General features: G+C 38.6%; 2 protein-coding genes across 2 annotated transcripts; both read right to left on the reverse strand.

Moving 5' to 3' along the window:
• Nucleotides 1–708: 708 nt before the first annotated feature.
• On the reverse strand, nucleotides 709–2,018 carry LOC141283057 (zinc finger protein 618-like). Its single transcript, XM_073816307.1, has 2 exons — nucleotides 967–2,018; nucleotides 709–868 (listed from the first exon to the last, which is right to left on the reverse strand). The coding sequence occupies exon 1, from the start codon at nucleotides 1,798–1,800 to the stop codon at nucleotides 973–975; it is 828 nt and encodes a 275-aa protein (XP_073672408.1). The 5' UTR covers nucleotides 1,801–2,018; the 3' UTR covers nucleotides 709–868; nucleotides 967–972.
• Nucleotides 2,019–10,064: 8,046 nt separating this feature from the next.
• Nucleotides 10,065–12,157, reverse strand: LOC135739122 (alpha-1-antitrypsin homolog). Its single transcript, XM_065257404.2, has 5 exons — nucleotides 12,024–12,157; nucleotides 11,154–11,835; nucleotides 10,785–11,055; nucleotides 10,537–10,684; nucleotides 10,065–10,419 (listed from the first exon to the last, which is right to left on the reverse strand). Exons 2-5 carry the CDS (start codon nucleotides 11,824–11,826, stop codon nucleotides 10,231–10,233), a joined length of 1,281 nt encoding a protein of 426 aa, XP_065113476.1. The 5' UTR covers nucleotides 11,827–11,835; nucleotides 12,024–12,157; the 3' UTR covers nucleotides 10,065–10,230.
• Nucleotides 12,158–13,231: the final 1,074 nt, after the last annotated feature.

Below are 13,231 nucleotides of genomic sequence, written 5' to 3' on the forward strand. Positions count from 1 at the left end.
ATAATTTTAATCATAATCAAAATCATAATTAAAGTTTTAATTGTATTACATTTAACAAGCACAACATTCAGCATTCAATCAAATATTCTTAAAGATTAATTATTATTAATAATGTTATTTCAACATAATATGTGTGTGGGCAACAAGCAAGATGTGCATTTGTAAATTCGGTGACAGCGTGTGTTGCGAGTTTCAAATAGTGTAATAACGCAGCGCGCCGGCGCTCATGTCATTATTATATTGTCTGCTATATTGCTTTTTATGTATTAAATCCAGGCAATTGGTTGATAAAAAATGTATTAAAATTAAGATACAATTAATACTAAATGAAATTTACTTTAAAGAAAAACTTTCTTCAAAACTTAAAACTAAATGTGCTTATTTAATGGCTTAAACACGTAGGCTATACTACAAGCTCTCTTTTTGTACAAATTGCAGAACATTAATTTAATTCTGAATTTTGCAAATGTTGAAATACATTGCATGGTAAAAGATATCTATAACATTTATCAAGTTTATAATTGTGCGTGCATTTATTATTATCTTGATGAATAATACGACAAGAAAGAAGCATGTAAACTGCGTTGATTGTTTATTAAGAAACAACTGAATGGATCCTAAATGGATTGAAATTTCGAATAAAGAAACATAAAAAAATAAAATAAACCGTGAACAATGATGAACACAGAAAATAATGGCCTAAGATTATAGGCCTACTACTTTAATAAAATTAAACAATGTTTTAGAACATATAATATTTTATAATATAATTTTAAACATTATAAATATTTTAAAGCCTATTAGAAAACGTAGGCATATAGTGCAAAAACGCTGCTCCATTCTGGTAGCCTCCTGCCTGTGTATGAGCCTGTAGATTAAGAGAAATTGATTAGGCCAAGTAAGGCTGCCTGCATTTATGTAATAATTATATAATGTCATATTCATCACAAAGCTATAGCTACTTACATGGTTCTACATGTTGTCATGCAAGAACAAGATTGCGTCAACAGTTTCTGGTTTCAGAGCGGTCCTCCTCTGCTCTATCGTTCGGCCAGCTGCGCTGAACACCCGTTCGCTGCTGCTGCTGCTTGCTGGGATGCAGAGGACGGATCTTGCCAGCCTGGCTAGTTTTGGGTACACCAATCCATTCACTTTCCACCATTTCAGGAGATCCCGGTCGTTATCCATGGCATGCTTTTGTGAATTGTACATAGCCACTTCATCCTCATCTGGTTTGTTATCATCGTCTTGGTTCTCCCACTCAGCAAATTCGGAGTCTCTCCTGGGCCTGGCTGCTGGTGGTGTGAAGCCAGTACTGCTCGTTGCACCGTGAGCCACCGCAGCATCTTCCTCCACAGGCAAGAGTAAGGTGCGAACGTGAACATGTACTTCAGCTATCTCTACAGGAGACATCATCCTCAATTTCTTGAATTTGGGCCAGAGGAAAAGAGCAACTTTGTGAAGCATGTTCACCTTGATTTTTTGCACAATGAACTCGGCATGTCTCTGGCGCACAAATGCTTGCTGCGGTGAGTCAGTGGGAGAGGGCTGGCAATGTCTCTTCAGTCTCTCAACCCAGAGGCAGACCAGGTTTATGGTTGCATATTTGTCGCCCTCCAACTCTCTCTGGGCATTATAAAATGGCTCCAAAAATGTGACCAGAAAGCTCAATAAGTCAGGTGCAATATTTTCGATGCGCTCAACTTCACCGCGGGTCTCCAGTTTCTCTCGTAGCTCTGCGTATATGTCTTGCAGTGACTTGAGTGTGAGGTACACTGTGCTGAATCGCGTCTCCCCCATCTGTAGCACTGTCTTTGACAATTGCGCAACCAGTCCAGATTGTTTTAGATACCTTACAAGTCCTTTCGCAGCAGATATGGTCTCTCCTATATCCGGCGCGTTTTCGGACAGTGCGTCGGCATGCAGACCGTGGCGAAGGACAGTATTAATAAGGTGGTCAAGACAAGAAAGCCTTCTATATGGTTCTAGGGCTTTGATTATGTTGCTGCCTTCATCTGTTACCCACACTATTAGGTTGAGGGAGCTAGGGTCGAGGCCAAATTTGTTAACCAACAAGCCCACTATCTCGCGTCTGATATTTTTTCCCCTTTTAGCATCTTCCACGGGAAACATTGCGGTGGTGAGAGTTTTGCCAACTAAATCGTAATCGTCGGTGATGTAATGGCAAGTTATTGCGATGTAACTTATTTTTCTGTAGTCATCAGTCCACATATCCGTGCTCATCGCTATGTCTCCATTCTTTAGAGCATCTTTAAGCGTCTGTGCCAGAACTTCCCTCCTCTCATCTGCCTTTTCTATACAAGCCTTGGAAACTGTGCTATGATGAGGCAGAATGGATTCGGCCGATACACGACCATATGTAGCACCAACATTGATTAATTCTTGAGCTAGCCGCTCGAAGCCCTGGCCATTTAAAACGTAAAACGGCCTTATGTCCTTGCAGCAAAACTCAACGCATTTCGCTGTGACGGCTTGCCTTGCCCTCAGGGGAATGCTTGGAGGAGTAACAAAAGAGGACATTGAGGGCTGATGCTGACCGCTATCATAATTTCTGTCATGGCAAGCCTGCTTCATGTGTCTGTTCATCGTCGAAGTACCCGTGTTTTTGCTGTCATAGACGAGCAGCGTGCCGCATTTATTGCATGAGACAAAACCAACACACGTGTTGTCACTCCCCACGACTAGTTTAAAATGTTTCCATACCTCCGATTTTCCTCCAAACGTGCTCAAATTGAATTCTCCTGTTTTAATTTTTTTCTTTGTTTGTTCAAGCTCCATGATGTTGCAGTTACACTTAAGCGAATAGTGCAGCACGCACAGCAGGTGTGACACGTGACGTGCCCGACCCGACCCGAGGATGTGGCTGGAAATTTCGGCCCGACCCGGCCCGCGGGCAGAGAATCTAAGCTCTACTTCTTAGATTGAGTAAGCACTCTTGCACAGCGGGGTTTTGAACCAGATGAAGCTCGTTTACCTGATTTGCATGACACCCCCTGAGTAACGAGTACCAATACTCTATTCTTGAGGTCATACAAGCATGGCTAAGCATATGGCATATTTTTGAGATATGAAAAGGATAGGGCGTAACTGATCCCTGCGGTACACCGTATTTAACCTGAGAGTGACATGACTTTCCCTCATTTACATAAACAAAGTGATAGCAGTCGGTTAAATATGATTAACACCTGACCATTGATGAAAACATAGTTTTCTAGTCTAATGAGTAAGATTGTGTGATCTATTGTGTCAAAGGCTACACAGGTCTTGTAATATAAGAACTGAGATTGTACCACAACTCTAAGCAGTGCTGTCTCTGTGCTATGGTGGGGCCTAAATCCTGATTGGAACTTTTCATATGTACTATTATTCACTAATAGTGTGCATAATTGGCTTGCCACTACTTTTTCTTAATTTTGTGGCATTTAAGCCAGTGACATTTGTAGAGTCCAAAAAGTGCAACCAAAGGGCAAGACTCGATCTGTTTCTTTGTCACTAAAGAAAAACAATTAAAGATAGATAGCCAAAAAGAAGTTATGGATGGATATAACCAAAACAATTAAATCTGTCTTTTGTATTTCTGATTTATTTATTTTTTTGATTAAATGAATAGAAAAACTGTACCAGTCTTGAGCACCATCTTAAGACAAAGGACACATGTAGATGTAGATAAACAACTAAAACAAATTAGGGATGACTGCAAAAATATGATTGACTTTCAGATCACAACAGACCTTGGACATGTTAGTGGAGAGTCTTTTAAAGAGAATCAAAATTGTACATACACTAATGTTGGCAAGAGCAGCCAATATAACACTTTTTTAGACATAGCACCTGAAGTGATCTTTAGTGAGGAGGAAGGTGGCATGGAGGTACAATCAGACACAGATGAGAGTTTTTTGGTTGGTGATTGTGATAGGCCGATTCAAACGTCTGATTCAGAATATTTGGATAATGAAATTTCTGAGACATTTTCACTCTGTGACAGCATTTAAAACTGGTTTGTATACTTCCAAAGGACGGTAGGACCATCTTTAGCACTAAGACAAAACACACTATAGAGGGGTTTCACAACAATTTCATCAATCTGGAAGTCGGCCATATTGGCCGTAAACAATGCTATTGAACAATGCTATTGATCGAACTTGTACATTGTTGCTGCTGAAAATTGTCACTTACTGTTGTGTTTTGGGCTGTACTAATCGATCAGGCCAAGAAAAACAGGAGGAGTACTACAGACCGCCAAAAGTTATAACAAAGAGTGCAAAAAAGTGTCTATCTTGGCTTTCACAACACACAAGTCGTTGATGAACTGCTGAAAAAACCAGCATCAAACCAGCATGGGAATTATGCTGGTCTATGCTGGTTTAGCTAGTATTCACCAGCATACCAGCACCAAAACACAACATATGCTGGTCTTGCTGGTATGCTGTTTTTTTCAGCAGGGTGAGCTAATGCTGTTCCTCTCTTACCTTTCCACACACCATCTAGTTACAGACCTCCAAGCTTTTATAACATTAACGTCTTCAGCGGTGTATGGGCTTGGCGAAAAAATGAAATAGTTCACAATGTCCAGATAAGAAATACAAGAATTGTTGGGTCGTCAGTCCACGTCGGGCCAGGTCGTACAGATTTTTACCACTTATTCACTTTAGTTTATGAAAATATTGCACCCTTTCCTGCAAACCAAGTCCTGTATAACAGTCCTGTCTTATGTTTCCCTAGTCCATGTCTCTTATTTTGAAGTGATGTCTTTGTCTGCCATGTCTGTAGTTCTTTGTATTTTTTTGTTCCATTGGTCCTTGTCTGATTGTTTCCCAGGGGTGTCTTGTTATTTTGTTAACTGATGTGTGTATATATAGCCCTTGTGTTTCAGTTGTCCTTTTTCAGTCTTTGTACTGTATGTACCTGTATAATGTGGTAGAGGGCAACTGGACAGGGCTTGAACAATGTGGAGGAGGGTATTCATTCAATTATGTGGTTTTTATTTAGGAATATAATAAATATAATATATTTTAATTTTTGTATAATATTTTATAATATAAAAGGCTACAAATATGGCGACATGCAATTTCTTTCTTTAACAATTTCACCATCTTTGGAGAATATTCTTTCACATGGAACTGATGATGTTTAGCCTGGTGGATACCCCTCTGGTGTCTGTACGAGCAGCTGGTGTTCCAAGTTTGGCAGTGTCTAGTTCTGTGGTCCCTGTGGCATTTGAGGTATGTCCCCTGTCCATGGGACTTTCTGTAATGGCTATGGGTCTGTGGTGTGTGCTCTGCTTTTTGTTCTTCACTTCCCTCAGAGGATGAACCTGAGCTTCTTGTCATAGCTAAAAGGTCTGAACCGGAGTCTCATTGGCTTCCTGTCATGGCTGAAAGGTCAGAACCAGAGCTTCCTGTCCTGACCAAGTTGGCTTAGCCTGAATTTCCTGCCCCGACCATAATACGAGTATACCTGTTTTCTAAGAGTCCTGTCAAATTCGAAATGGTCGCCCCTGAGTTTCCTGGGTCCTGTAGGTCAGCCAATATGCTCACTCCCAAGCTCCATAGACTCTGCCTTAGCAAATATGGATGTTCCTGAGTTCCCAAGTCTATCTGTCCCATCCAAAGTGGCCTATCCCCTGGCCTCTGGTTCCTGCTATGCCGGTACAGCCCTGGCTACCTGATCTGCCCTTGTCTAATCTCACACCTGAACCACCTTTCCTCCCCCTGTTCCATCGCCGTTCTTCCACCCACCTGGATTCTGTCTGGTTGTTTTCTTTTTTCTTGCTCTTGGGGGGGGGGGCTCTGTAACAGCATGTCTTTTTTTAATTAGATTGCTGAAAGGCCACTGAATTACAGCAAGTTCCACTGTACACAGTACCTGTACTCTTAAGTACCTTTCTGGACAGAAATATGTATAGCAATTTCACACTATTCTCCTCTGGTATTGCAATTTTTGTCAGTCCTAGAGAGTTCTGCCACACACAGTATGTTGGCACCTTACAGTACCTAGATCTTTTGTTAATTTGTGAAATATGGAAAAAATCAATTGGTTTATATTGTACATTCTTTGGTCCATCTAGCAGATGAGGTACAACAACATTGTCTTGACTCTTTTTATGCATTTCCATATGAAAGTTATCTACACAAGATTAAAAAGCAAGTCAGAAATCCTAATTTACCTCTTTTCTAGATTACTGTCAATTGTCAGTGATGATGAAATGGCCTGTGACAAATGGACTGTTAAAACGTCAACTTGGGATAATGTGTTTGTTATTGGAAATGACATTTGTAGTACATTTACATTTAGTCATTTAGCAGATGCTTTTATCTGAAGCGACTTACAAATGAGGTACCAAAATAAGCAATTAGAGAAACACAAGAACAGCAAAACATAAGTGCATTAGTCAAGTCTAACAGAGTATACATAGCCAATTGTTAGTAATTTTATTTTTGACAGAGAAGGTAATGACAAAGATAAAAAAGAAAAGATATTAACAAGTGAGATGTTAGCAAATGAGAAGTGTTCTTAAAGACTGCTACAGAGTCAGCAGATCTTGTCGCAACCGGCAGATCTTTCCACAGATGTGCAACCGACCCAGAGACGTTATGTGGTATTGATTTTTTTCCCTTTTTGGGATGGCACCACAAGCCGTCACTCTGTGGCAAAGCGCAGGGATCTAGAGAATAAATAAACCTGGATAAGTGATTGAAGGTAAGGGGGTGCTGACACAATAGTGATTTTAAAGGCCAAGACCAGAGCTTTGAATTTGATGCGAGCTGCTATAGAAAGCCAGTGTAACCTGACGTGCGCCCACTTTGGCTCATTGAAGAACACTCTTGTCCCAGCATTCTGGATCATCTGTAGGGGTTTAGTTGTGCAGGCTGGGAGCCCGGCCAGTAACATGTTGCAATAGTTCAGTCTGGAAAGGACAAGAGCCTGGACTAGGACTTGTGTAGCATGCTCAGATAGAAAATGTCTAATTGTCCTAATGTTTTAGAGGATGGATCTACAAGAGCAGAAGATGCTGGCAACATGCTCTGTAAAAGTAGGCTGATCATCAATGTCCACTCCCAGGTTTCCTTTCCTTCAAGGATGAAGGCGTAATGGTCGAAAAACCTAGTTGAATGGAAAGATTGTGATGAATCTTAGGGTCAGACGATATGAAAAGCAGTTTTGTCTTTGCCAGGCTCAGCTGGAGATGATGATCCTTCATCTAGGGTGAGATGTCACTCTGTTGAGATGCAGGCAGGAACGGCAAGTGTAGCTGTGTGTCATCGCATAGCAGTGGTAAGAAAAACCATGTTTCCAAATGACAGAACCCAGGGATGTCATGCATGTAGAAAAGAGTAATGGTCCAAGCACTGAGCTTTGAGGTACCCCGGTATTGAGACGTTGGAGTTTGGAGACATCACCTCTCCAGGATACTCTAAATTACCTACTTGAGAGTTCATGTTCACTCTGTAAAGTAAAAAAAAAAATGGGTCTGATGGCCACAATGTACAATGTGATTCCTTTTGGCTTGACCTCTTCAGGGATGGCTCAAGAGCAGAGTTCTCCCTGAGGGGAAATCTGTTCCATATGATCAGCATTACACGCAAATGCCTTTGTTCCCTGTCAGTATAGAAGAAACCGTGGTTTCTCAACCAAGGTCTGAAAAATATAACAAAATATAACAACAAACATTAACAAGCACCAGTGGTGTGCATTGATGTTTGGAATTGCAAAGGTGGGGTTGTACAGGTGGGTGTAAAGGGGGGGGGGGGGGTTCAGTCTATCTTTACAGACAAGAAAACCAAACAGATGATGTTTAAAGTCTAAAAAGCAACCGTTTTAAAAGCCTTTCTGTTGTGCACAAAGTTGTGAATGTTGCTTTTTATTTTTTAATTGCCTATGTGTGTATGGTTAAATGCAAAACCATCTAAGTGCCGAGAGTATTCAGGAAGAGCATTTTCATTTCTGACGGAGGTGGCATCGAAAAAAAATATAAACATGAGATAGAAGCATGGAGAACGGACTGCATACCAAACACAATAAAGCTTGCGTTAATTTTTATTATTTGATCTCCCAGCAATGCTCCTTTGCTAGATTTATGAAGAGCAGGGTATTGATTAAGCCCACTATCCTGGAGCAAAAGCTCTACCAAAGGTTAAAGGTGAAAAGGGGGAATGAACCAGAGGTTAATCAAACCTTTACTCTGCCTTTCAAGATAAAACTTGGATTTTCATTAGGGCATTTTTTTCATTCTTTAACATAATGATTATATATTTAACATTATATATTTTTATTATGTATAATGAGTATTAGAAATCACTTAATTACAAGTTATTTGTGGTGTTAATAATGAGCTGACTAATGGTGTATACTTTCTTGGTGCTGTAACTAGTAAAAAAATTCAATAACCTTGCAGCACTATTTTATGTAAGACTTGAGTTATGAGATTCAATAAATAATGAAAAATTTGTTTTGTAGCTACACTACATAATACTCCAATAATGAATATTTGTTTATTATGCCGTCATAATTGGTTTGTTCATTATATTATCATATATAGTATATACATTACTTTATATAGTATATACATTTTTTAGTGTAGTAATGTTTGTTATTAGTAATCATATATGTACACTATAAGTACCTGCCATTAACCCACACTTGCCTGTAAATACTAAATACTTAAATTGTACATTCATTTGTAAGTACAGTAGTGTTTCTTGTTAGGTACAGTATACCTACACTTTAAGTATGTATCTGGTACTATCCAGTACTTACCTAGAGTTGATGACAATACCCTGGACGCTTCAGTGAATGGATTTTATTTCTGGGTTAATAACTTCAAATCTCCAAGGTTGCGACTGAGGTGCCCTTGGGCAAGACACCTGGCCACCCATTGCTCCCGGGGAGTGCATTTGTTTCCTACTCACTTCATAGGTTAAATGCTGAGGTCACATATGGCTTACCTTTCCATACATTGGTCATTACATCAATTTTACTTTTTTTCTCTGTTAATCTGTCACTCGCGTGCAAAAGAACAATGCAACCACATCCCACTCACATGCCCTATTCATGTTTACTTGTTCTGGGGTATCTTTGGCCCTGTTGGCGTGGAGTAAATGTTTTGTATGTACCACATACAGTGTAGTGTACAAAGTTGACTTTTTTGCTTCTTTTGCCACTTGTGTAGCTTGCACCATGCGCAAAGTATAAAGTTCATGTTGATGGTAGATCTATGCTGACCAATGACATTCTGTCTTACATTTACCTAAAAAATGTCATGTTGAAGAGGGAGGGTGTATCTCAGAACTAACTTGAAAATGTATTGGTTGCTCCCGCGTGTGTACTGAGCAATGGCATTTTCTAACTTGAGTGACAAATGGAAAAAGAAAAGCATTGAAAATATAAAGTAAATGACAAATAGAGGGAGAAGCTATTGGAAAATACTTTTTAAAAACTCAATTTAATATGTACTATTTTATTGTTTTATTTATTTATATTTGAAATCATTAATTAAATTAAGAGTTTTAAAGAGTTTGTCGGTTTTCATTTAAAACCAAATATGTTTAAATTTAGTTGTATTATTATTATTATTATTATTTTATTTTTTCAATATAGATTTTATTTTTTTATTAATCTATTTAATTTAACTACATTTTAAAACATGAATTTAAAAAACAGATTTAAATATGTTTATAAGTTTATTTATTTACATTTTTATATTTGAATTAATAAATTGATAAAATTATATCTCATTTTATTTTTAAACCAGCACTCTAAGTCCTACATAGATTGTGACCTCAATCTGTGCATGTGCTATTGCAGTTTGTTTCATTCAGAAGAATGTGTCTGGACATTTTTTTTTCGCCCCTTATTTTGTTTAGGTTGTTGGATTGTACAGGCGTATGCTGGTTTTCTTTCTATATATTTTTCATATATTAGCCCTGTGTTTACTTGAAATAGCTCCGTTGATATTTCAAATAACTTATTTGTCTGTGTTGTCAACAATACACATTAGTGGGTGACCAAAAAAATAAACAATAACTTTCTTGAGTCTTCATCTTATGTTAGTGGAGAACATTTTAATTTTGTTAATTTCCTTATGTGTAAAACACATAACATTATGTGTTGATTTTCAACGCTGCACATTTATGACAGTTCAAGATCTCTGTAGCGTCCAAGATTAGCAGCCTTACAGAAAGGGTGGAAAGTTCTGTTTGGACTAGGAATTTATTCTTTTGGATTGGAGATCTTGCCCATGAAGAGGACACTCTTGGTGTTGTCGTCTACAATCATAAGCATGAAAGGTCGGTTAAGGACAATAGAGTCTGGCAGGGACATTGGCATTATCTCTATTGTAGTTGCAGCTGCTGCCTCGGTGCCCTTCTCATCAACGCTAAGAACTGCTTTGTGGAGAACCTGGAGATGGATCATAATGTTAGAAATTTTCTTGAAAAAACAGTGTATTTAAATATGGTTGCAAATGACCTATATCAGCCACAAAGGTTTAGAAACAGAGATTGTTTTTGAACACACCTGTGATGCCTTGACTTTGGCCTCCTCTGTAATTCCAGAGAAATCTGCGTTGTCACTGAATGCATTGTTTATTCCCATTTCTTGCAGAATCGGTTTCAGCTTGATCGATGCAGAGATGGAGAACTTGGGCATGAACAGGTCCACAGAGCTACAGGGCACAAGGTAATCAATTATGTGATTACACATAATTCACTTAAATCCAAAGAAAAGGTCAGGGGTCATTTAACATGTGATTTGGTTAGAAATACCTTCTGAAGAGTTTATCGTGCCACTTCTGAATATGGTGTCTGCAGATGATGTCCTCCACCTCCTTCATTTTGCCTTCATCTGGGAGAACGATCATCATAGAAGTATTGCCTTTGTAGGGTACCATCAAGACTGTAGTGTGGTTGTCATGGTCCTGATAGATGTCATAGCGTCCCGTTCTTTTCATCATGTCAACTTCTACCGTGGTGTCCTTGTCCACATGAAAATCAGCTTTGTGGGTTTGTTTTACATCGAATGGCTTGTCCCACTTTCCTACAAGGAAAAAAGATCTTCAGTCAACAAACTAAGACGTCTATGAAGATCAGTATATATGGGAAATATATCAATTAATTTGAAGAGAATTGCAGTACCTCTGAAGTACATGTAATTAATCAGCATCATCACCAAACTGGGGTCCAGGTCCTTAACCATATCAGTTATCTTGTCGTGGGTTTTCTTGGCAATGAATTTGTTAATCTCCTGCGCTGCAGTTTCAGGCTTGGAGAAGTCAACTTTAAAGGCTTCACTGTCAAAGTAGTGATGAATATCCTTAAGGAACTTGTCAGTCACTTTGAAACCTTCTCTTATGGCTACACCAGAACCAGCCTCCAGCTGCATAGCATCCTTGTTGTGGCCAAACATGTGGAGCATGTGCTCATAACCCTCATTGACCTGTTGAGCCTGAAGATTGCTGTATCCTAGACTGCTGAAAATCTCTGAATGAGTCTCACCCTTGGCCCCTACAGCCAGCATGCTTAAAGCCATGGCAATACTAACCGGCGAGAAGAAGATGTTCTTGCCCTGGGTTTCGGGTTTGAGGGCAAGTTTCTTGTAGAGAGCGAAGGCGAAATCAGCATTGGCTGGAGCAAGCAGGTGGCAGGCGTCATTGCCATCATGCTTGGGATGGGGTTCATCTTTCCCATGGTGAACATGGTGATGGTGGTCAGCCTCATGGCCACCGTGGTCATGGCCATCATGTGGTGCAGACCAGGCAATTGCCACAAGCAAAGCACCAATCACACCGCAGTATATCTTTCCCCACATTTTGTTCACCTATATGTTTAAGAATCAAAGAGCATAACATGATACAAACAAATGGATTTTCTGCATGGCATGACTTTTAAGCCTAATAAGAATCAGAAAACTACATGAATTATTTATAATTTACTGTACTTTATCTTGTAGATTATGTACTGTTGCAGATTTTGATGTAATTACGAAAAATTATTATTGTCACTTACCCTCCAAGTCCTGTTGACGGGTAACTGTTTGGTTTAAGCTTAATCAATTTATAGTTTTTTGAACATCAGCTGAGTGAAATCTTTAAACATTAACCAGTTCCCACCCCCTTTCTATGAACACAATCATCTATGGTTATCTGTTGCTCGACATTTAGTGATGCAACAGTTTTAGACTTCTACACTGGGTTTGTCAATACTGAAGTTTTGTGTTAGTTTACTTTGTTAGATAAAACAAGTTGTCAATCAGCAATTTAGATTTTACTTTAGAATCTACCTAATTTGATCAACTTCAGAAGTCTTAGAAAACTGATTGCCTGTTTTTTGTTTCATAATGAAATTGCGCCGCATGAACTAGTACGTATGCCAATTGAAATTTCTTAAAAGTATAAAAATTTAACAGCACAGACATATGTACATTTTATTTTATCAGCATGTAAATCCTTATGAAAGAATATACACTGTAAATAACAGTATGGGTGGGAAATAAATCGATAGGTATGATAAACTGGTAGAAATTTTTCAACCGGTAGAGATTTTAGACTATTGTCTCTATCAAGATTACGCGCTCATGACACTTTGCTGTGTGAGTGGTCGTTTGCACACGTATTTAAGCACTACAGTTTTAAAACAAGTGATTTTAAGCTGTTAAAGCACAAACAACTGGGCTATATGCATGTGCTTGTTCTGTGTGAGAGTCGCGTGCAAGCCATGCATCCGCTGCTCATTGAGCATTTTGACCCTTTATTGTCCCTAAATACACATTGCTTCAAAATGCTTGCCTTAGCAAAAATCATTATAAACACAGTCATTTATGTCTGAAGAGAACGAAAACAGCTAAAGAAAAAAAACAGCTAAAAAAAGAAAACATGTGTAACAGTATATTGGATCCAGACTTTGGTCTTAAAGGGAAAGTTACCTAATATTGCTTCTGTCTGTCACTCAAACAGCAGTGAGAGATTTTCTTAACTAAATCACTTTTCTACCTTTATACTGCCTAGACAGCTACGGAAAAAAGAGAGCTTTTTAAGATTATATTCAGTTTTTCTAAATGTACTATTTATAGGTTTGTGTTTAAGTAAAATTATCGTTTTTGTTTCATTCACTACCAGCAACATTTCTGCCAAGTTCCTAAAAAAAATAATGTTTTTATTTGCATTTATTTAATGAAAATTTAAATGGGGAAAACATGATCCAAATAACAAAAGAGA

The sequence above is a fragment of the Paramisgurnus dabryanus genome, chromosome 12, assembly GCF_030506205.2.
Source record: "Paramisgurnus dabryanus chromosome 12, PD_genome_1.1, whole genome shotgun sequence".
In the NCBI taxonomy this organism is placed as follows: domain Eukaryota; kingdom Metazoa; phylum Chordata; class Actinopteri; order Cypriniformes; family Cobitidae; genus Paramisgurnus; species Paramisgurnus dabryanus.

Bases quoted from the DNA above. Each gene is read 5' to 3' on its own strand.
- LOC141283057 (XM_073816307.1), bottom strand. From the start codon at position 1,800: ATGGGGGAGACGCGATTCAGCACAGTGTACCTCACACTCAAGTCACTG.
- LOC135739122 (XM_065257404.2), bottom strand. From the start codon at position 11,826: ATGTGGGGAAAGATATACTGCGGTGTGATTGGTGCTTTGCTTGTGGCA. The intron at 11,056-11,153 runs GTACTGCAATTC...TTTTCCTTGTAG, and splicing joins TAATTACATGTACTTCAGAG to GAAAGTGGGACAAGCCATTC. The intron at 10,420-10,536 runs GTGTGTTCAAAA...ATCCATCTCCAG, and splicing joins CCAAAGTCAAGGCATCACAG to GTTCTCCACAAAGCAGTTCT.